At 43.4% G+C, this 22,794-nt stretch overlaps 1 protein-coding gene across 5 annotated transcripts in view; it reads right to left on the bottom strand.

Moving 5' to 3' along the window:
• LOC137384473 (C-Jun-amino-terminal kinase-interacting protein 4-like) overlaps window positions 1–11,133 on the bottom strand; it is a 321,098-nt gene extending 309,965 nt beyond the window's left edge. For all 5 annotated transcript variants that reach the window (XM_068058602.1, XM_068058604.1, XM_068058603.1 and 2 more), the window contains exon 1: window positions 10,647–11,133. In XM_068058602.1, the coding sequence (XP_067914703.1) occupies window positions 10,647–10,943 (297 nt within the window). In that variant the 5' untranslated portion in view covers window positions 10,944–11,133. The remainder of the gene's footprint in view (window positions 1–10,646) is intronic.
• Window positions 11,134–22,794: the final 11,661 nt, after the last annotated feature.

Genomic DNA, 22,794 nt, shown 5'->3' with positions numbered 1-22,794 from the left:
GACCTAAAACATTAACTCTGTTTCTTTCTCCACGGATGCTGCCAGACCTGAGTATTTCCAGAACTTTGTTTTTATTTTATGCCAAAGCACTTCACAGGAGCGTTAAAAAAGCAATATTTTACTGAGCTACATAAGGCGATATTAGGGCAAATCCAAAAAAAGGGTAGGTTTAAGGAAGGTCTAAAAGGAGGAAAGAAAGGTAAAGACTTTTCTCCTCCTGGCTAAACACAAAAAACTACTCAACATCCACTGAATCAATTCCTTTTATGATTTTAATATATTGGAGCGATTGCAGATTATAAACAGAACAGAAGCAATATGATTTCAGAATTATACAAGTACATGAATTCTAACATCTTGTGTACTTTTTTTCTTAAAAAAAGCTTTACAATTTTGGTTGCAATGTTGATTCTTTGTCCAGTTACTGTGCATTTAATTGCATCCGATACACACATGGAAAGTTGGTTTAAAAAACTGCAACAACTTTGCCACATCACAGAAATATCTCTGTGATGCACCAGACTTTGTTGAGGGTTTTTTTTTAAACTGACTCACAATTTCTTCATGGCGCAAATTAAAATTTTATAAATCAAGGAACATAAAGAACTCTGATTGTATTCTTAAACAATGTAAAACTACAATAATCAATCCACTGTAATTGCCACAATTTTTCTATAAAAAATGTCTCCTTCTGGGTAGGGAATAGGAAACAAAAGCAGCCAGGGTTCCAGCTCTCCATTACTATCAAACAACCCTGCTGGAAATACAAATGTGTGGCATCAGAATCAGTACAGGTGTAAGGCTGCCATCGGCCAAACAGTCCATGAAAGCTCACTGAGTCAAGCTTGAATTCTTAGGTGAAGTACTGGAACTATTGTATTCCTGAGATAGGACAAAAAAGCTGCAACAATTCATGCCCATTCTGAAATTTGGCAAAGTAATTCTAGCAAAAAAAAGTAACTAACTGTAGTTATTTTCATTTAATTCGCCATTAACAATTAAACATCATAACCTCCAACTTTAGAATGCTAGCAAAAAATACATAGCTTCGAGGAAACTATTCTTTTATAAATATTGTCTCTGTGAAGTTACCTAATGTCAAGTTCCCTGAACAAATAAGTGAATGAAAATGAATTTACTTGAAAAGAATAAATACTTATTAAGAATTCTTAATCAATCCTGATAGAAATGGACAGTGTTCCTTGACTAGTCTTTTTCTTCCACCATCTGCCCCACAGCACCATGTATTTTTAATCACTCGGTGCTTTTACATTTGAGTAATGGTTTTAAGGAGGGTAATACCAGACTGGTTTCCCAATACCGCCCTTACTCACTGTCACTACCACCTACTACTGCCAAAACAAGACAAATCTGCAAGTTTATATTACCAACTCCATCCAAAGGAAAAAGTATCAAGGATTTGCAGTTACCTGCAAATTTTTAAATGACAAAGTTCATGAAGAGCAGACCTGCTCCATACGTTCAAAATTTCTAAAATAGCCCAGTTTACTTGCCTCTCAGTTGGAGAAATCATCCCAATTGAAAACTGTGTGACCAACTTCAAAAATCATGTGTTAATTATCATTCTAAATCTAATGGTCCATGATACAAGGCACTCCAGGGTCAAATTTGCAAAGTAAATGAAAAAAACTTGAATTTCTACAGCTCCTTTCACAACCACAGGACCTTCCAAAGTGCTTCACAGCCAATTAAGTACTTTTGTCATGTAGAAAATGTGGCAACCAATTTATACACAAGATCACACAAGCAGCAATGAGATAAATGACCACAGCATCTGTCTTCAGTGTTAGTTGAGCAATAAATACTGGCCAGGACACTGGGGAGAAGTCACCTGCTCTTCTTCAAACAGTGTCATGGGATAGTGAGGGCAAATATTTAATGTCTCATCAGGAATATTACCTCAGTACCCCAAGGCAGCGATGCCAGCATGATGTGCTCAAGCCTTTGGAGGGAAGCTTGAATCCATACCTTCTGAGTAAGAGGCAAGAGTACTACCTACCACTGAGACAAGGTTGACAGCTGAACAGGCTGACAGTTACCTGGATTAATGGAAATATTTTCAATTTGAAGGACAGACACATGATAACACGAGAAAACATGATAAAGGTTATATCTGATTTTTAGACAAACGTAACTATCAACAATTTACCACCCAACTCACTGATACAAGCAAAATCAATTGCATAAACCTTCATACTCCGCCCCTTCTCCTACACTCAAAGACGCGGAAGGCCCTTGGACCATCCTGGTGGGATGGAGGTGTAAAGAACTGCTTGTCCATTGTAAATAGGAGACGGTTAAGGCCAGGAACCTGAAAGCTACTGAAATGGCACAGGGCACCCAAAGAGTTGCAGATGTAAGTGCGAAAAGACAAGGCTGTAGGTAGATTTGAAACCAAGGATGAGGATTTTACATTATTTCAACTGAATATGGATATCTCGTAAAGAAATCATTGCACCCTTAATTGGATGAATAATATTCAGTACTGCAACTTTCTTAGGATATGATATTATTAGCTATTATCAGACTACAAGTCAAAAACAAATATTTACATTTATATAGCACCAATGTAGCAGAAGGTTCCAAGGTGCTTCACAGGAACATAAACAAAATCCAACACCAAGCTACATGAGGAGATATTTGAGCAGATGTCCAAAAGCTTGGTCAACTGGTAGATTTTAAAGGAGTTTAGAGCATAGGTAACTAAAAGTACGGCTGCCAATGGTGCAGCAATTATAATCGGGGATTCACAAGAGGTCAAAATTGGAGGAGCGCAGCTATCTCAGAGGGTTGTAGGGCTGGAGGAGATTACAGAAACAAGAATAAGTCGCTAGGGGTACCTGAATTGGCCTCAGTATCCTTGCTGGAAAATCTGCATATGAACTTCAGACAAGGTCAGAGTTCAGATCAACTCTGATCTCCTTTCACCAAAACAAGTCAAAAATCCCAACGATACTCAACATGTAAGCTCATCTTTAAAGAATGACCATATGGCCAGCGTATCCAATGGCTGCAGTCACTCATGGACAAGTACAACAAACACTTTCAAGAAAGGACAGTTAACAAGAAAAAGTTAAAGGGGGAAGGGTGTTAGGGTTCAATCTTCTAAGTCCCCATTCTTTTGACTCTTATGCAAATTGGCCACCCATCTGCTCTTATTCTGTAGTCTTTACAAACAACAGCACGAGAACAGAGCAAAAATAATGGTGCACCAAAATTTTTAACTCAGATGCATTTCTACATAGGATTTAAGATTCAAGTACAGGAGAAAAAAATAATGGGACACCACTGCAGTGTGGAAATTTCTTGGATTCACGATTCAATGTCTAAGTCCAGGGTGAGTGCAAACATAGACCAAGTGATAGCAGAATTGCAACTGATTCAATTTCTTACCTTCACCACATCTTGGTTAAATGTTTTGAAATGGAGATGTTATTTTTTTTTTTGAAGAGTGTTGATTAACAATTATTTTTAACTACATTGTTGTTATCTGGCATCTGCCAAGATGGCTTGGCAAATCCAGAAGGGACAAATGAGTTGCATGAGTAAAGACATCAAAAGGGACTGCCAATTCAGAAACCAATACTCGATTAACTTAAAATGTTTTGGATACCTAAAGCTGTTAACAAACTAAAGAAGAGTTGAAAATACTGGAAGTATGAACTTTAAATATGCAGGAAATGATTGAAACACAATATCATACTGTATAATTTACCAGACATCAAAATTACAGCCTAGTGAAATCTATTTACTCGCTATATTATAGGATAGAATTCTGTTCTGACCAATGAAAACATTTGATTTCCTTGAGCACATGACAAGGTATTAAGACTAAGGCACAATAGATGGTTACTTTTCTTTGCTTGAAGGCAGAGTGAAAACTAAAATTATCAAAAGCATCCAACACTCTTTCCACACAAAGAAACTATTTAAGATATGGTTTCAAGTATTGCTCGAGGTTGATTATGGATATACTACTTTCTCAAATCTATTCAGAATGCTAAAATTGATGAAGTTACTGAAATGGAGGGTCAACTTGGATTGAGTTTTAAAACTAACTTCATAAAAAAAGCAAAATAAGAGCAAAAAAGTAATCAAGTAATTTGATTTAAAGACAAAAAGGAGGTTATGTCTTTACACCAAATAGCTACATTATTAAATACCACCTTCAGTCACCAACAAAATTACATACACATGTTGGAATGTGATTTTATATTGTCATTTACAGCATAAACCATACACTGTAAGTACTCCATATGAATTCATCCATCAGGCATGTAATGATCTTCACATTTAGCTTAAATTTCATTAAGATCTGCAACTTTGCCTTAAAAGTCACAGCACACTGACACAATCTTATGTAACTGAATTTAACCTGAGCACAATGTATCTTATTACTAGAGCTTTTTGATTACACAAAATTCCAACATAATCATTTTATGTTTTGCATGTCCACAAGAGGAGTTAAAATAAGTTGTAATCAGCACTGTAGATAAGATTCATGACTAGATTAAGTCAGTTTTAGGTCAATGTGAAACTGAGTTTGTTGTCAAAGAAGCCAGTCACTGGATTTTAAAATTAACTAGGTCAGACTGCCTTCAAGAGAAAAGAAATACACAGATCTCGCCTCTAGGTATGAGGTGCCAGTAAAAAGCTGTTTTCTGGAAGCACCAGACATTTAGGGGTAAAACAATTATGCACTGTAAGTTTGGGACAAGTTTTTCCATCTCTAATAATTTGTTTTTCTTCAAGTGCATCAATTATATATTTATGTGCAAACTACATTTTACTTCAAAACCAATCTGAAAAATAAAACGTAATCATAAACTTGCACTTTCAGTGATATAACTGACATTCATTGCACTGGTTTAGTAAGTTACTAAGATTGGCAATTTACTTTTAAAATTGGTTCCATTTACCCTATGTTATAACATAAAAAAAGAGCAGGGGTAAACCAAACATCCATCAAGCCTGCTCCACTGCTCAATAAGATCATAGTTGAACTTCTACATCAACTCCTCTTTCCCACCGTATCTCTATGTCCCTTGATTTCCCGACTGCCCAAAAATCTGTTGATCTCTGTCCTGAATCTACTCATTGAACATTCACAGTTCTCCAGGGTAAAGAATCCCAAAGATTCACAAACTTCTGAATGAATACATTTCTCCTCATTTCAGTCCTAAATGGCCAACCCCTTAGCCTCAGAGTGTACTCCCAAATTCCCGACTCTCCAACCAGGAGAAACACCCTCTCAGTGTTGACCCTGTTAAGCCCCCTCAGAATCTAACACATTTCAATGCAATTACCTCCTATTCTTCTAAACTCCAAAGATTATAAGCCCATTCTACTCAACCTCTCCCTATAGGAGAGCAGTCTCATCCCAGGTATCAATCTAATGAACCTTTGCTGCAACCCCTCCTATAAGGCAAGGAAATCATTTCTTAGGTAAGGAGACCAAAACGGTTCACAGTATTCCAGCCTTATATAATTGCAAGACTTTCTTATTCCTCTACTCCAAGTCCCTTCAATAAAGGCTTACGTACTATTTGCCTTCTTAATTGCTCACTGTACCTGCATGTTAACCTCTGTGATACCAAAAGTCTCCAAAGTTTCCCTCCCATTCAGAAGATTGGGACAATATGAACCAACTGGCATCTTCCTGTACTCCAAACCTATTCCATTCAAACAGACATTCTTTTGCATTATCAAATGGAGGAAAATAACTTGCATTTATCCAGCATAGAACACAAAATAACATCCCAAGGCACTTAAAAAATGCAGAATCAGACAAAGATGAATTCTGAGACAAAGGAGGAGTTATTAGGAGTGGTAACCAAAAGCTTCTTCAAAGAGGTTGACTTTAAGAAGGACTTTAAAGGAAGAAAGGGTGTTCGAGTGGTGGATGGGTTAGGAGGGAATTCCAGAGTGTGAGATGCAAACAGCTATAGGCACTACCAAGATACTGAAAGAATTTGAACCAATTGTTGGAGCAAGGAAGACCTACGAAAAATGGGAAGATGCTTCCTGACTTCGAGTACTTCCAGCATTTTCTGTTTTTATTTTTGGGAAAAATTGTGTTGTGGGGCTACGGGTCTGTTTACCCATCGCCTATGGTCTTTGTACCTTCAAGTTCCAGACTCTCCAACCAGGGGAAAGAGACTCTCAGCATCGACCCCGTCAAGCCCTCTCAAAATCTTACATGTTTCAATGAGGTCACCTCTCATTCTTCTCAAATCCAGCCCATTGTACTCAATCGCTCCTCAAAGGACAGCCCTCTCATCCCAGGAAATAAAACTAATGAACCTTCGTTACACCCCCTCTAAGGCAAGCAATCCAAAGAAGAAATAAATCTTCAGTTTAATTTCTGCACATCAGGATTTAAGTCCCCGATGATGTATGGGAAGTGCTGTATGGAAGGTCACTGGTGCTGTTCAAATAGTCTTTTTGGATAATCAAGTGCACAACCCTGTCTTGCCAGGTCTGCTAATCTGATTATCACCTTGTATTAAATTAACAGGTCATCTACATCTCAGACAGTACTGAGGGTTGACAACAGCACGGGGGTCAGAACTTCCTGATTACAAATTTATCTCAGGAGTGGCCCAACCATACTGGCCAAGAAGGTGTCAAGTTAAACTGCCAGCTAATGCTTAATTAGCACTCAGCCAAAGCAACAGAAGTTTAACAACTGGCCTCAAAGGCTTCCCACAAATTGTTACAGCATTACTCCAGCTGGAAGCGAAAGAGTGACAGAGTTAGGCCCCTCTACAATGACCAAACTTCCTACACTCAGTGTCAAGATATGTATATCAGCTGTGTCTCAGTGGGTAGCACTCACCTCTGATGAAGGTTGTGGGTTCAAGTCCCATCCAAAGACTACAGTACAACATCTAGGCTGACACTCCAGTGCAGTACTGAGGGAGCGCTGCACTACCAGAGGTGCCGTCTTTCAGCGGAGACTGAGGCCCCATGTGCCCTTTCAGATGGATGTAAAAGATAACACTGCACTGTTTGAAAAACAGCAGGGGATTCCTCCCCAATGTCCTGGTCAATTTTAATCCCTCAACCAACATCACTAAAAATCAGGCCTTTATCACATTGCTGTTTGTTAGGTTAAACTGAAGATACAAATTAGGACACAGGCAGACTTTTGGATGTCTTCATGTTTGCAAAGGGTAGAACTTGAGGCCAGTTAGGACTGCATTGAAATAGTCAAGCACAGAAGTAACAAAGGCCTGGGCGGAGTCAAGCAATGTTACAGAGGTGCAAATAGTTGGCCTTGGAGATGGCACAGATCTGTAGTCGGAAGCTCATCGAGGTCAAATATGACACCAAGGTTGCAAACAGTCTGGTTCAGCCCCAGACAGATGTCAGAGAAAGTAATGGAGGCAGTGGCTAGGGAGCCAAGTTTTTGGTGGAGACCCAAGACAATGGCTTCGGTCTTCCCAATAATTAGCTGGAGGAAATTTCTGCTCATCCGATACTGAGGGTCAAATAAGCAGTCTGACAAATTAGAGATAGTGAAGGTGTTAAGAGAGGCAGTGGTGAGGTAGAGCTGAGTGCCATCAACCAACATGTGGAAACTGAGTATTTTTGGAAGATGTCACCAAGGGGCAGAAGTATGAGAAATAGGAGAGGGCCAAGGAAAGATCCTTGGGGGGGGGGGACATTAAAGCTAACAGTGCGGGGGGGGGGGGGGCGGGCAGGAAGAGACACCACTGCAAGTGATTCTCTGGCTACGAATTGATAGACAAGAATGGAATCAGGTGAGTGTAGACCCACCTGGCTGGACAAGAGGAGCAGCAGTGGAGGATGGTGTAGTCATCTGTGTCAATGGATGCAGACAAGTTGAGAAGGACCAGGAGGGATAGTTTACCTTTCTAACAGTCACTTAGGATTTCATGTAACTTTGGTAAGAGCTGTTTTGGTACTGTGGCAGGGTCAGAAACCCAATTGGAAGGATTCAAACTTGGCATTCTATGAAAGAGAGGCATGGATTTGAGAAGCGTCAGCTCATCTAAGGACATTTGCGAGGAAAAGGAGGCTGGAAATGAGGCGGCAGTTTGCAAGGATGGAGGAGTCAAGGTTTTTTTTGAGGAGGGGGTAGTGATGACAAATTTGAAAGAGAGGGGGAAAGTACCTGAAGAGAGAAAACCGTTAAGATCAGCTAACATGGGAGCCAGGGAGGGAAGTTGGGTGGTCAGCAGTTTAGCGGGAATCAGGTCGAGGGATTAGGATGGAGGTCTCAGACAGGATGAGCTTGGAGTAGGCATGAAGGGAGACAGGAAATAAATTACAGAAAGATGCAAATTCAGGGCTAGGGCAGGGGAGAACCTTAGAGGAAGTTTGGCCCAGTGGGCTCGGAGAAGGGAGGGAAGCGAGAGAGGCAGCTGATCGGATCACCTCAATCTTTGTGACAAAGAAGTACTTAAATTCCTGACACTTCTCGTTAAGAGGAGAGGATAAAGGAAAAGGCAGGGGAAAGGGATTTAAGTCTGCAGTAAAGAACAGAGGCTGGGGGTTATCTTTGCATTCCAGATGACCCTGAAGTAGTGAGCAATTTTAAGACTAAGATCCAATAGTGCTTTATGTGGCCCAGTCAAACCTGTCGGTGAATGGCTAAGCCAGTTATCTGTCTGTGACCCTTGGACATAAGGAAACAGAGCTGAGGGCCATACCAGGGGAACGACCTAGCTAAAAGAAAGTAATGATTTTTGTGGGGATGAAGGCATCAAAGATGGAGGTGATGGGTTGGTTGAGCAGATCAGTAGTTGCAGAAATGTGTAGTGAATCGAGGGACGGCGAGACTTCTCCATGGCTGCAACAGCGAGTCCATGCTTAGTCACCTCAGACAAATTGCTTTGTGCCTGTGGGTAGGGAAACGCCGCCGAGATCTGACCGAGCTGAGGGCGACGCTGTGACCGGGGAGAGAGGCCGAGGCAGCGGCAACAATCGCAGTTTGGGATTTTGAAGGTGCAATTCTAAGAGGTTTGTGAGGTGTTTTTCCCAGGGCAGACACAAAAGTAGTAGAGTTGGGAGGGGGAAGAGGGGTGTGGGTGGGGAGTAATACAAGGAAGTGATCAAGGATGGCCTTAATGTGTTGGACACAATGATAGCAAGGTTAGGTGAGATGGCACAGTCAAGTTGCTGTGAAAATTGATTGGGGTGTTTATATGGGGAGGTGGGAAGAGATTAAGGGAGGACAGAAGGACAGTAAACTGAGAGGAGAGAGAGTCTGATGAATTGAGATGGAGGTTGAAATCACCAAGGATGAGAAGGCTCTTGTTGCAGAGGCTAAAGGAGCAAACAGTGGCGATATCTCGGTGAAAAAATGTTTATGGCATTGGGTGGAGAGAAAAAGGATCTTAAATGAGAGGTGAGGGGGTGGAACAAAGGAAGATGCTCAAAAGCAGAGAAAGTGTCAGAAGAATGGGAGGGCAGATAAACATGTGATTTGGTGATACACTACTGGAAGAGAAGAGAATAAGCACCGAAGATGCAGGTGATGTTATACTACAACCTGGACTTTCATTCACCAACCTATATTTCTATACATGCCTGCCAGGGCACAGTTTACACAGCATCTAAAGTATACACCACGAGAAGATTCTGAATACCAATACTTAATCCGATGTTCTAAACAATTCTTAATTCACAAATACACCAAGACAGCCACAGCAAGCAATTAGTTATGAAACTACAATAATTGTCAACGTGGTTTAATTGTATAATAGTGTGCATAAGGCAAAAAAAAGCTACACTTCCAAACCCTGCCAAGTCTCATCAGGAGTAACTCCAAGATCATTTATTCATCTCATACAATACAATATCTATAAAATAATAATTATACTTCGTCCATTGTGTTTCCCTGTGCTTTCGAATATGCCGCACGCAGTTGCAGACAGGATATTATTTTTAGGAAGTCCCAAAAACTTTTCCTTGGAATAAAACTAAATAGAAGCCATTGGACTTAAGAGAAAAAGGGAGTTCCCATTTTAAGAGCTTAACTAGTTCCTGGTGAACTAGGTTTGCCGCAGATTTTTTTTGGGGGGGGGGGGGCAGAAAATTATGATGAAAGTTCTGACAGATGAGAAGTTAAAAAGTTAAGTTCATTGTATTGTTCATTCTGGCAAAGAGTTCATTACTTTAAGATTTTGCTTCCAACCCACATTCCGTGTTGCGCTTATTCATGCAGATGACATAGAGGAAAACATTGTACTTGCACATGCCAGTAGTACAAGACAAATACAATAGCAAAGCAAGACAACTACAATATCGAAGCGTCAGTGTCTGCAGGGCGTCCCAGAATAAATAACCTATTTTTTTTAAAGAAAGAAAACACACAAGTTGAACTGTTTGGAAAAGTGGGGCCCGTTAGGTTGTCATCCAGTACAACTAAACGTGCTGGCGAGGTGAATGACATGTCGCTCGACCAATCAGCATGCAGAGGTCGAAGGGAGCGGGCTCTCTTCCAAAACAATCATCCAATTAGGGCGAGACGAAGCTTGGAACCGGCTGAGGTTAGGTTGAGAGGTGTGAGCGGGAGTCGGGTCTCGGATAGCGGGGCCCTCTCCCCCACCCCGGGGACTGGAGCAGGCGGCAGAGGCCTGGCCCGGGATACTCACCTCCTCGGCGTGCTTGCGCAGGGCTTTCTCCCGCTCATACTGGGTGATGAGCTGCTCGTTGTCCTCCTTGAGCAGCTCGAGCTCCACCTCGTGCTCCTGGTTCTCGGCGAACACCGCATCCAAATTCTCCAGCACGCCGACCACCAGCGGCATCAGATCCTTCACCACGTCCTCGTCGTACTTGCGGATCATCCGCTCGAACTCTTGGTAAATACTGGCCGCCAGGCCCGACACCCGCTCCGACATAGCATTACTGTTGGAATCATCCTGGTAAACCACCCCATCGTCCAATTCCATCTTTTTTTAATATGAATATTTATTTGGAGGAAAAAACATATAAACTAATTAATAATTTACACCGCAGGAAAGTATGAGGGGAAAATAATATATTTTTCCCCTCAGCTTCAGGTGCTTTCTTCTCTACACCGCCGTCTCGAGCTCAGTGTTGACGACGCCGCCGCTGAGCTCGAGGCCACGGGCGCCAGCCCCGCCCCCTGCGCGCCCCCGCTCACGGCCACAGCCCCGCCCCCTGCGCGCCCCCGCTCACGGCCACAGGCCCGCCCCCTGCGCGCCCCCGCTCGTCCCGACAGCCCCGCCCCCGCTGACCGCCAAAACCCCGCCCCCGCTCGTCCCTACAGCCCTGGGGCCTAACCGCGACAGCCCCGCCCACGCTGACCGCCAAAACCGCGCCCCCGCTCGCCCCTACAGCCCCGCCCCCTGCGCGCCCCCGCTCGTCCCTACAGCCCTGGCGCCTCACCGCGACAGCCCCGCGCTCCTGCCACCTCCTTCACAAAAGATAGAGTACTCCCACGAATCACGTGATACCGTCACGTGCTTGGACGCCCGCAGACTCAGACCGGGTAATTTCATCCATTCCTCCTCCTCCTGCACTAAGAGAATCGGAGCAAATACGTGGTGTTTGTTTACATCCATGGACGGCTTGGTCATTTTCCTGTTTTTAAACCCAGACACTCAGCTTAAGGGCAAATAGAGAAGATCCTGTCTTTATATTCCGTCCCCAACACACTATGAAGAAAATAAGAACTAGGAGCAGGAGTAGGCAATTCAGCCCCTCGAGCCTGCTCCGCCATTCAATACGATCAGGGCTGATCTAATCTCGGCCTCATGGCGGCACAGTGGCGCAGTGGTTAGCACCGCAGCCTCACAGCTCCAGGGAGCCGGGTTCGATTCTGGGTATTGCCTGTGTGGAGTTTGCAAGTTCTCCCTGTGTCTGCGTGGGTTTTCTCCGGGTACTCCGGTTTCCTCCCACAGGCCAAAAGACTTGCAGGTTGATAGGTAAATTGGCCATTATAAATTGTCACTAGTATAGGTAGGTGGTAGGGAAATATAAGGACAGGTGGGGATGTTTGGTAGGAATATGGGATTAGTGTAGGATTAGTATAAATGGGTGGTTGATGGTTGGCACAGACTCGGTGGGCCGAAGGGCCTGTTTCAGTGCTGCATCTCTAATCTAATCTAAATCTCAACTCCACTTTCCAGCCCGTTCTCCAAAACCTTCAACCCATTACTAATTAAAAATCTGTCTATCTCCTCCTTAAATTTACTCATTCCCGGCATCCACCGCACTCTGAGGTAGTGAATTCCACAGACCCTTTGAGAGAAGTAATTTCTCCTCATCTATGTTTTAAATCTGCTACCACTTATCTGAAAACTATGACCTCTCGTTCTAGATTGCCCCACCAGAGGAAACATCCCCTCCAAGTCTACTTTGTCAATCCCCTTAATCATCTTATATACCTCAATTAGATCTCCTCTCATTCTTCTAAACTCTGGAGAGTAAAGGCCTAAACTGCTCAATCTCTCTTCTTAAGACAAACCCCTCATCCCCGGAATCAATCCAGTGAACCTCCTCTGAACTGCCTCCAATGCAACTACATCCCTGCTCAAGTAAGGGGACCAAAACAGTACGCAATACTCCAGGTGCAGTCTCACTAATGGCTTGTACAGTTGCAGCAACACTTCCCTACTTTTATACTCCGTTCCTTTAGCAACAAATGCCAAAATTCCATTTGCCTTCCTTATTACCTGCTGTACCTGCATACTAGTTTTCTACGATTCATACACGAGGACACCCAGATCCCTCTGCACTGAAGCACTCTGAAGTTTCTCTCCATTTAGATAATAATTTGCCTTTCTATTCTTCCGACCAAAATGGATAACCTCACACTTATCCACATTAAACTCCATCTGCCAATTTTTGGCCCATTCACCTAACCTATCCCTATCCATTTGTAAATTTCTTCTTTATTGCAACTTACTGTCCCACCTATTTTAGTGTCATCTGCAAGTTTGGCTATAGTACCTTCCAGCCCTGCATCCAAGCCATTAATATAGATTGTAAATAGTTGGGGCCCGAGGACCACAACCTGTGGCTCCACCAGTAGTTACATCTTGCCAACCAGAAAAGGACCCATTTATTCCAAATCTCTGTTTTCTGTTGGTTAGCCAATCCTTTATCCAAGCTAATAAATTGCCCCAAACCCCATGTGATCTTACCTTGTGTATTAACCTTTTGTGCAGCACCTTATCAAATGCCTTCTGGAAGTCCAGATATACTACATCTACAGGATCCCCACTATCCACTTGTTACATCTTCGAAAAACTCTAGCAAATTAGTCAAACGCGATTAACCCTTCATAAAACCATGCTGACTCTGATGGATTGCATTTTGACTTTCTATATGTCCCGTTATTACTTCCTTCATAATGGATTCTAACAATTTCCTAATGACAGATGTTAAACTAACTGGTCTATAGTTTCCTACTTTCTGCCTCCCTCCCTTTTTGAATAAGGGTGTTATATTAGCATTTTTCCAATCCACTGGAACCTTCCCCGCATCCAGGGAATTTTGGAATATTATAACCAATGGATCCGCTATCTCCGCAGCCACTTCCTTTAAGACCCTAGGATGTAGGCCATCAGGCCCTGGGGACTTGTCTGCCTTCAATCCCAATAGTTTGCTCTGTACTTTTTCCCTAGTGATGATGATTGTTCCAAGTTCCTCCCTTGCTATAACCTCTGCATTACCTGTTACTATTGGGATGGTACTGGTGTCCTCCACCATGAAAACTGAGGCAAAATACTGATTTAGTGTCTCTGCCATTTCTGTGTTCCCCACTATTAGCTCCCCAGTCACATCCTCCAAGGGACCAACATTCACTTTAGCTACTCTCTTCCCTTTTATATTCTTATAGAAGCTTTTGCTATCATTTTTATATTTTTCACTAGTTTTCTTTCATAATTGACCTTTGTTGATCTTTAAAAGTTTCCCAATCTTCCAGCCTGTCACTGGCCTTTGCAAAATGGTATGCCTTAGTTTTTGTCTTTATGTTATCCTTAACTTCCTTGCTTCGCCATGGATGTTTTTCCCCCTCTTACAATCTTTCTTCCTCTCCGGAATATATTTTAGTTGGGAGGAATTGAATATCTCCTTAAACATCTGCCACTGCTCATCAACTGTCCTACCTTTTAGTCTTCATGCCCAGTCCACTAGGGCCAAATCTGGCCTCTTGCATATGTAATTACTTTTGTTTAACTCCAGAACGCAAGTGTGGGACTCCAGTTTCTCGCCCTCAAACTGAATTTGAAATTCTAGCATGCTATGATCACTCTTCCCTAGAGGATCCTTAACTATGAGATCATTAATTAATCCCACCTCATTACATAATACCAAATCTAGAATAGCCTGCTCCCTGGTTGGTTCCACAACATATTGCTCCAAAAAACAATCTCTAATACATTCAATGAACTCTCCCTCGAGGTTCCCCTTGCCAATATGATTAATCCAGTCTATATGCATATTAAAATCACCCATGATTATTGCCGTACCTTTCTTGCAAGCCCCCAGTATTTCCTGGTTTATACTGTGCCCCACTGCGGAACTACTGTTTGGGGACCTATAGATTACTCCCACCAAAGACTTCTTTCCCTTGCTATTTCTTATTTCTACCCAGACTGATTCTACGTCTTGATCTCCAGTGCCTATATCATTTCTCACTACAGCACTGATCTCTTCCTTTACTAACAGAGCTACACCTCCTCCTTTTCCTTCCTGCCTATACTTCCAAAATACTGAGTACCCTTAGATATTCAATTCCCAAACCTGGTTTTCCTGCAACCACGTCTCAGTAATCGCCACTAAATCATATCCATTCATCTCTATTTGCGCTATTAACTCATTAATTTTATTCCGAATGCTATGTGCATTCAAATACAAAGCCTTTAAGTTTGTTCTATTATCAAATTTCCCTGCCCTTGTACGATTCCTTGGTGCAATATGACATTCACACATTCTGTCCCTACCTTATATTTTCTGGTAACAATCAGCCTCATCACTAACCTGCACTCCTACCTTCTCCTTTAACTTTGACTTCCTAGTTTTCCATGCAACTGAACCCTCCCGCACACTATTTAGTTTAAAGCCCTATCTACGGCTCTAGTTATGAGATTCGCCAGGACTCTGGTCTCAGCATGATTCAGGTGGAGCCTGTCCCATCGGAACAGCTCTCTCCTTCCCCAGTACTGGTGCCAATGTCCCATGAATTCGAACCCATTTCTCCCACATCAATCTTTGAGCCATGCATTTACCTCTTTAATCTTATTGACCCTGTGCCAATTAGCTCGTGGCTCAGGTAGTAATCCAGAGATTATTACCTTTTTGGTTCTGCTTTTTAATTTAGCCCCTAGCTGCTCATATTCCCTCAGCAGAACCTCTGTCCTCATTCTACCTATATCATTGGTACCTATGTGGACCACGACAACTGGATCTTTCCCCTCCCACTCCAAGTTCCTCTGCAGCCCAGGTGAGATATCCTGAACCCTGGCACCAGGTAGGCAACACAGCCTTCAGGACTCTCGATCCTGGCCACAGAGAACAGTGTCTATGCCCCTAACTATACTATCCCCGATTACGACTACATTTCTCTTTTTTCCCCCCACTTGAATGGCTCCCTGTACCACGGTGCTCTGGTCAGTTTGTTCATCCTCCCGACAGTCCCAGCTCTCGTCCACACAGGGAGCAAGAATCTTGAACCTGTTGGACAAGGACAAGGGCTGAGGCTCCTGCAACACTACCTCCCGGATCCCTCTACCTGCCTCACTCATACTCACACCCTCCTGTCCCTGACCCTGTTCCTGCCGAATTCAAATTAGTTAATCTAAGGGGTGTGACTGTCTCCTGAAACACAGCGTCCAGATAACTCTCCCCCTCCCTGATGTGTCGCAGTGTCTGAAGCTCAGACTCCAGCTCATCAAATCGGAGTCGGAGTTCCTCGAGCAGCCAACACTTGCTACAGATGTGGTCCTAGTAACCACAATGGGGTGCACCAGCTCCCACATTGTGCAGGTACAACACATCGACTGGCCCTGCATCTCTATTTTATTTAATTAGATTTTAATTTGTTTTTTAAATTTCCGACTGGTCTTTAGTTTTTAATCTGTTTTTTAAGTAAGAATTGTTTATGGAAAACAGACCATGATTTATCTAAAATAAGAGCAAAATACTGAGGATGCTGGAACTATGAAATGAGAATAGAAAGTGTCAGAGATACTCAGCAGGTCTGGCAGCATCTGTGTAGAGAGAAACTGAATTGACGTTTCAGGTCTGTGACCTTTCATCATACATCCATGGTTTATCAAGTTCACCTTTCAGTCGCATGAGACAACACAATGGAGTTGTTGACTTTTTTTTATTCATTTCATGGGATGTGGGCATCGCTGGCTAGGCCAGCAATTATTGCCCATCACTAATTGCCCTTGAGAAGGTGGTGGTGAGCTCCTTCTTGAACCGCTGCAGTCCATGTGGGGTAGGTACACCCACAGTGCTGTTAGGAAGGGAGTTCCAGGATTTTGGCCCAGTGACAGTGAAGGAACGGCGATATAGTTCCAAGTCAGGATGGTGTGTGGCTTGGAGGGGAACTTGCAGGTGGTGGTGTTCCCATGCATCTGCTGCCCTTGTCCTTCTAGGTGATAGAGGTTGCGGGTTTGGAAGGTTCTGCCTGAGTAGCCTTGGTGCGTTTCTGCAGTGCATCTTGTAGATGGTACACACTGCTGCCACTGTGCCATGGTGGTGGAGGGAGTGAATGTTTGTGGATGGGGTGCAAATCAAGTGGGTTGTTTTATCCAGGATGGTGTCAAGCTTCTTGAGTGTTGTTGGAGCTGCACCCACACAGGCAAGTGGAGAGTATTCCATCACACTCCTGACTTGTGCCTTGCAGATGGTGGACAGGCTTTGGGGAGTCAGGAGGTGAGTTACTCGCCACAGGATTCCTAGCCTCTGACCTGCTCTTGTAGCCACGGTATTTATATGGCTGCTCCAGTTCATTTTCTGGTCAGTGGTAACCCCTAGGATGTCGATAGTGGGGGATTCAGCAATGGCAATGCCATTCAATGTCAAGGGGAGATGATTAGATTCTTTCTTGTTGGAGATGGTTCTTGCCTGACACTTGTGTGGCATGAATGGTACTTGCCACTTATCAGTCCAAGCCTGGATATTGTCCAGGTCTTGCTGCATTTCTATGCGGACTGCTTCAGTATCTGAGGAGTCACAAATGGTGCTGCACATTGTGCAATCATCAGTGAACATCCCCACTTCTGACCTTATGATTGAAGGAAGGTCATTGATGAAGCAGCTGAAAATGGTCGGACCTAGGACACTACCCTGAGGAACTCCAGCAGTGATGTCCTGGAGCTGAGATGATTGACCTCCAACAACCACAACCATCTTCCTTTGCGCTAGGTACGATTCCAACCAGTGGAAAGTTTTCCCCCTGATTCCCATTGACTCCAGTTTTGCTCGGGCTGCTTGATGCGATACTCAGTCAAATGCTGCCTTGATATCAAGGGCAATCAGTCTCACCTCACCTCTTGAGTTCAACTCTTTTGTCCATGTTTGAACCAAGGCTGTAATGAGGTCAGGAGCTGAGTGGCCCTGGCGGACCCCAAACTGAGTGTCACTGAGCTAGTTATTGTTAAGCAAGTGCCGCTTGATAGCACTGTCTACAACACCTTCCATCACTTTACTGATGATTGAGAGTAGACTCCCGTCTGAGTCAGAAGATTGTGGGTTCAAGTCATAAGAATGTAAGAAGTAGGAACCTCAGTCTTCGCTGCCATTCAATACGGTTATGGCTGATCTACTGCCTCATTTTCCCACCTGCACCCCATATCCCTTGATTGGGCGGCACAGTGGCGCAGTGGTTAGCACCGCAGCCTCACAGCTCCAGGGACCCGGGTTCGATTCTGGGCACTGCCTGTGCGGAGTTTGCAAGTTCTCCCTGTGTCTGCGTGGGTTTTCTCCGGGTGCTCCGGTTTCCTCCCACAAGCCAAAAGACTTGCAGGTTGGTAGGTAAATTGGCCATTATAAATTGTCACTAGTATAGGTAGGTGGTAGGGAAATACAGGGACAGGTGGGGATGTTTGGTAGGAATGTAGGATTAGTATAAATGGGTGGTTGATGGTCGGCACAGACTCGGTGGGCCGAAGGGCCTGTTTCAGTGCTGTATCTCTAATCTAATCTAATCATTCCCTGAGGGACACAAATCCTTCTATCTCAGCCTGAAATATACTCAACTGTGGAGCATCCACAACCCTCTGGGGTGGAGAATTCCAAAGATTCACAACACTTTGAGTGAAGAAATTTCTTCTCATCTCAGTCCTAAATGATCGACCCCTTATCCTGAGATTGTCCCCCGTCAACAGCCACTCAGTCTCTACCCTGTCAAGTCCCTTCAGAATCTTGTATGTTTCAATGAGTTCACCTCTCAGACTTCTAAACACCAGAGACGATAAACCTAACTTACTCAGCTTCTCATCATAGGACAACCTTCTCATCCCAGGAACTAATCTCGTGAACCTTTGCTGTCCTGCCTCAAAGGCAAGTATCTCCTTCCTTAAATGTGGAGACCAAAACTACACACAGTATTCCAGGTGTGGTCTCACCAAAGCCCTGTACAATTGTAGCCAGACTTCCTTATTCTTGTACTCCAATCCCTTTGCAATAAAGGACAACATGTCATTTGCCTTCCTAATTGCTTGCTGTACCTGCATGCTAACTTTCTGTGTTCCTTGCACGAGAACACCCACGTCCCTCTGAATATCAACTTTTACAAGTTTCACGCTTTTAAAAAACAGTCTGCTTTTCTATTCTTACTCCCAAAGTGAATAACCCCACATTTCCCACGTTATACACCATCTGCCACCTTGTTGATAACCTGTCTATATTTCTTTGTGTCCTCCTCACAGCTTACATTCCCGTACATCTTTGTATCATCAGCAAACTTAGATACATTACTCTCAGTCTCATTGTCTAAGTCATTGTAAATAGCTGAGTCGCTGATAGCACTGATCCTTGCAGCACTCTACTAGTAACAGCCTGCCAACTCGAAAATATCCCGTTTATCCCCACTCTCTGTCCATTAACCATCCTCTATCCATGCTACTATATCACCCACAGCTCCATGAGCCCTTATCTTGTGTATTAACCTTTTGTGTGGCACCTTATCGAATGCCTTTACTACATCTACTTGTTCCCCTTTATCTACCCAGCTAGTTACAGCCTCAAAAAATTCTAATAAATTTGTCAAACACCATTTCTCTTTTGTAAAACCATGTTGACTTTGTCTAATCATACCCTGATTTTCTCAGTGCATTAAGACTTCCTTCACAATAGATTTCAGCATTTTCCTGGCAACTTGCATCAGGCTAACTAGCCTGTAGTTCCTTGTTTTCTCTCTCCCTTCTTTCTTGAATGGCAGTGTTACATTAGCCAGGACTTACTAATCCAGGACTTGAGCACAAAAGTCAAAGCTGAGAGTGTACTGCATTGTCAGAGGTGCCATCTTTCAAATGAGATGTTAAACTGAGACCCCATCTGCACCCTCTGTTGGATGTAAAATATCCCACGGCACTATTTCAAAGAAGAGCAGAAAGTTCTCTCTGGCATGTCATCAGAAAATGCTGGAACTGGTTCTGATGAAAGGTCATCGACCGCAATTCTGTTCTCTCTCCACAGCTGCTGCCAGGCCTGCTGAGTATTTCCAGCATTTTCTGTTTTTATTTCAGATTTCTAGCATCTGCACTATCTTGCTTTTATATTGGAGCCCTGGTGTCCTGTGTTAATTGTATCAATTGTGTTTAATTATATGAGGTAGCGGGCATTCATTGGGGTTTTACTTGAGCACAGATCAAGAGACACTTACTGAAACAGTGTGTGGTTGAGTTAGGAGGTATCTGCTTGTAATGTTTCACTCTGTAAATAAACATAGGACTGAGTACAGATTAGCTCCAGTAACATCCTTCAACATCTGACTTTCTGGAATAGAACATCCTGGCCAATATTTATCCCTCAATCAACATTTAAAAAAAAATTACCTGATCATTATCACATTGTTGTTTGTGGGAGCTTACTGTGTGAAAATTGGCTGCCATGTTTAGTACATTACAACAGTATCTACATATCAAAAGTTCTCCATTGACTGTAAAGCACTTTAGAACATTTATAGCCATGAAAGGTGATATATAAATGTGCTCTATGTCCCGTCCACCAAGTTCTTGCTGAGCTACTTATTGGCTATCCCTCGCAGGTGAGGATGATTGTCTTCGATGAGTCTGAAGATGGCTGATGAGGCCAATTCAGGATCTACAGACTTTATGGCACGTAGGGCATTTGTTGTCATGTTGGATGTCTGATCGTGTATTAACTGCCCCCTCTCTACCAGATCATGACTAGAAGCTTCCAGACAACACAATCCTGCTCCCATTGCCATTTGCTGGTTGCCGAAGGGCTTGGCGGATGTACTTGGAAAGAAAGACACCTGTGTGTGACATCTTTTAACGTGGAAAAACCGTTGCACACCAGCTTCCACACATACCTTAACAGAACGACACCTTGATCCAATGGCAAGGAAACCAAGACAATTGGGGGGGTTTCGTTCTGCTGCACCCTTCGTCCGTCAGAATAGCCGTTGAGATATTTCAGACGACACATCTTCCTCCGCCTGTTCTACTGTTGAGGACTTAGTTTAGTTTAGTTTAGTTTACAGATACAGCACTGAAACAGGCCCTTCGGCCCACCGAGTCTGTGCCGACCATCAACCACCCATTTATACTCATCCTACACGAATCCCATATTCCAATAACATCCATACCGGTCGCTATATATTTCCCTACCACCTACCTATACTAGGGGCAATTTATAATGGCCAATTAACCTATCAACCTGCAAGTCTTTGGCATGTGGGAGGAAACCGGAGCACCCGGAGGAAACCCACGCAGACACAGGGAGAACTTGCAAACTCCGCACAGGCAGTACCCAGAATCGAACCCGGGTCCCTGGAGCTGTGAGGCTGCAGTGCTAACCACTGCGCCACTGTGCCGCCCTGTTTGGACTTGTTTGCCAGAGCCCTGTATGCTGAGTATTTCTCAGGTTCCGAACAGGCCTTCACGGTAACCGAAGCAGCCCAGGACATAGAATCCCACCATACTTCACCCTGTTTTGATCGACCCTTTCTTACTCATTGCCCAGGTTCCGCGGCGAGGATGAGGGGTTGGACTTTGGAACCCAGCTGACCTACATTGGCTTTTGGTTAAGCAATGCTTCAGTTTTAAAATTCTCATCCTTGTCTTCAAATCCCTCCATGGGCTAGACATCCCCAATCATTGTCGCCTCCTCCAGCCCGACAACCCTCCGAGATCTCTGCATTCCATTTCTGGCCTCTTGCAAATTCCTGATTTTAATCACAGTATAATTGCCAGCCCTGCCTTCAGCTGCCTGGGCCCTCAGCTCTGAAATTCCCTCCTTGAACTTGTCTGCCTCTCTCCTTTTAGATTCATGTTAATATCTACCTCTGACCAAGCTTTTGGCCATCTGCCCTAATATTTCCTTATGTGGCTATGTCAAATTTAGTTTGAAAACGTTCTGTTAAGCATCTTGTGATGTTTCATTGTGATAAAGGTGCTGTATAAATTTGCATTGTTGATTATCAATTATTCTACAACAGACCCAGACATGAGTTGAGGAAAACCCCCAGTGGTGGAGAGCTTTAGAAACCATAGTTGCATAGTCACCTGTTCCTCTGGAGCACAGTACACTCAGCACATGTCATATCTCACATTATTCATAGACTGTATCCCAAAATGTTATTTTCTGAAATAAATCAATCTAATTTGCATTTGAATGAATTGTAACAACCAGGTGAGGAGGGGGTCCCAGCCTCCCCTCTTGCCCCTTCCTATTAATTGACCGCAATAGGGTTTATTCCTTTTTTTGAAAATAGTGGTTGTGCTTACCACCTCTGTGAGTGTTTTACCTTTTACCTTTACTGTGATCATGAAAGAACCAATCAGACAGATTTTCTTGAGTTTAAAAAAGAAAGAGGTGAGTTTATTATACTTAACAATCTAAAACCGATCTAAAAATAATAAAATAAACACGACACATTCACGCATATATTCACGGGAGAATCGCACACACACAAATAGATTACAGAGGGAAAAATAGATTTGGTGGTTGGCTTAGAGTCCAGAATCAATGGAACTTAAATACACAGTCTGTGAAGTGAATGATTCAGTGGTCTTCCGGCTGAAGCAGTCTTCTTGAAATCCTTGGCTGGTCAAAGTGCACTTTATGGCCGGCACGCTTGGCTCAAGGCTTTCTTGGAGGAAGATTTGCAGTTGGTTCTCTCCCCCTGGTCTCTGTCTGTAGGCTTAGAGGGATTCATAGTCACAGACTGTTTTCAAACTTGTGTTGTCTGAGAGAGAGAGAGAAAGGGAGGCATGCAGCCCTTTCCTCCTGCAAAGTCTGAATTACTGCCTGTCTCTTTGTCCAAAGGGAAAAAAAAACAGCTTCCACCGAGATGGACAGACGGTCACATGGCTGCTTCAGGTTTTCTGGAACCTTCTAATGAAATTCAAGGTTAGGAATTGGCTCCACAGGCCCCAGGATTTTTTAAAAATTCATTCATGGGATGTTGTGTCACTGGCTCGGCCAGCATTTATTGCCCATCCCTAATTGCCCTTGAACTCAGTGGTTCGCTGGACCACTTCAGAGGACAAAGAACAAAGAAAAGAACAAAGAAAATTACAGCACAGGAACAGGCCCTTTGGCCCTCCAAGCCTGCGCCGATCCAGA

The sequence above is a fragment of the Heterodontus francisci genome, chromosome 26 (assembly GCF_036365525.1).
Source record: "Heterodontus francisci isolate sHetFra1 chromosome 26, sHetFra1.hap1, whole genome shotgun sequence".
Classification (NCBI taxonomy): Eukaryota; Metazoa; Chordata; class Chondrichthyes; order Heterodontiformes; family Heterodontidae; genus Heterodontus; species Heterodontus francisci.
This window is presented reverse-complemented; position numbering and strand designations above follow the sequence as displayed.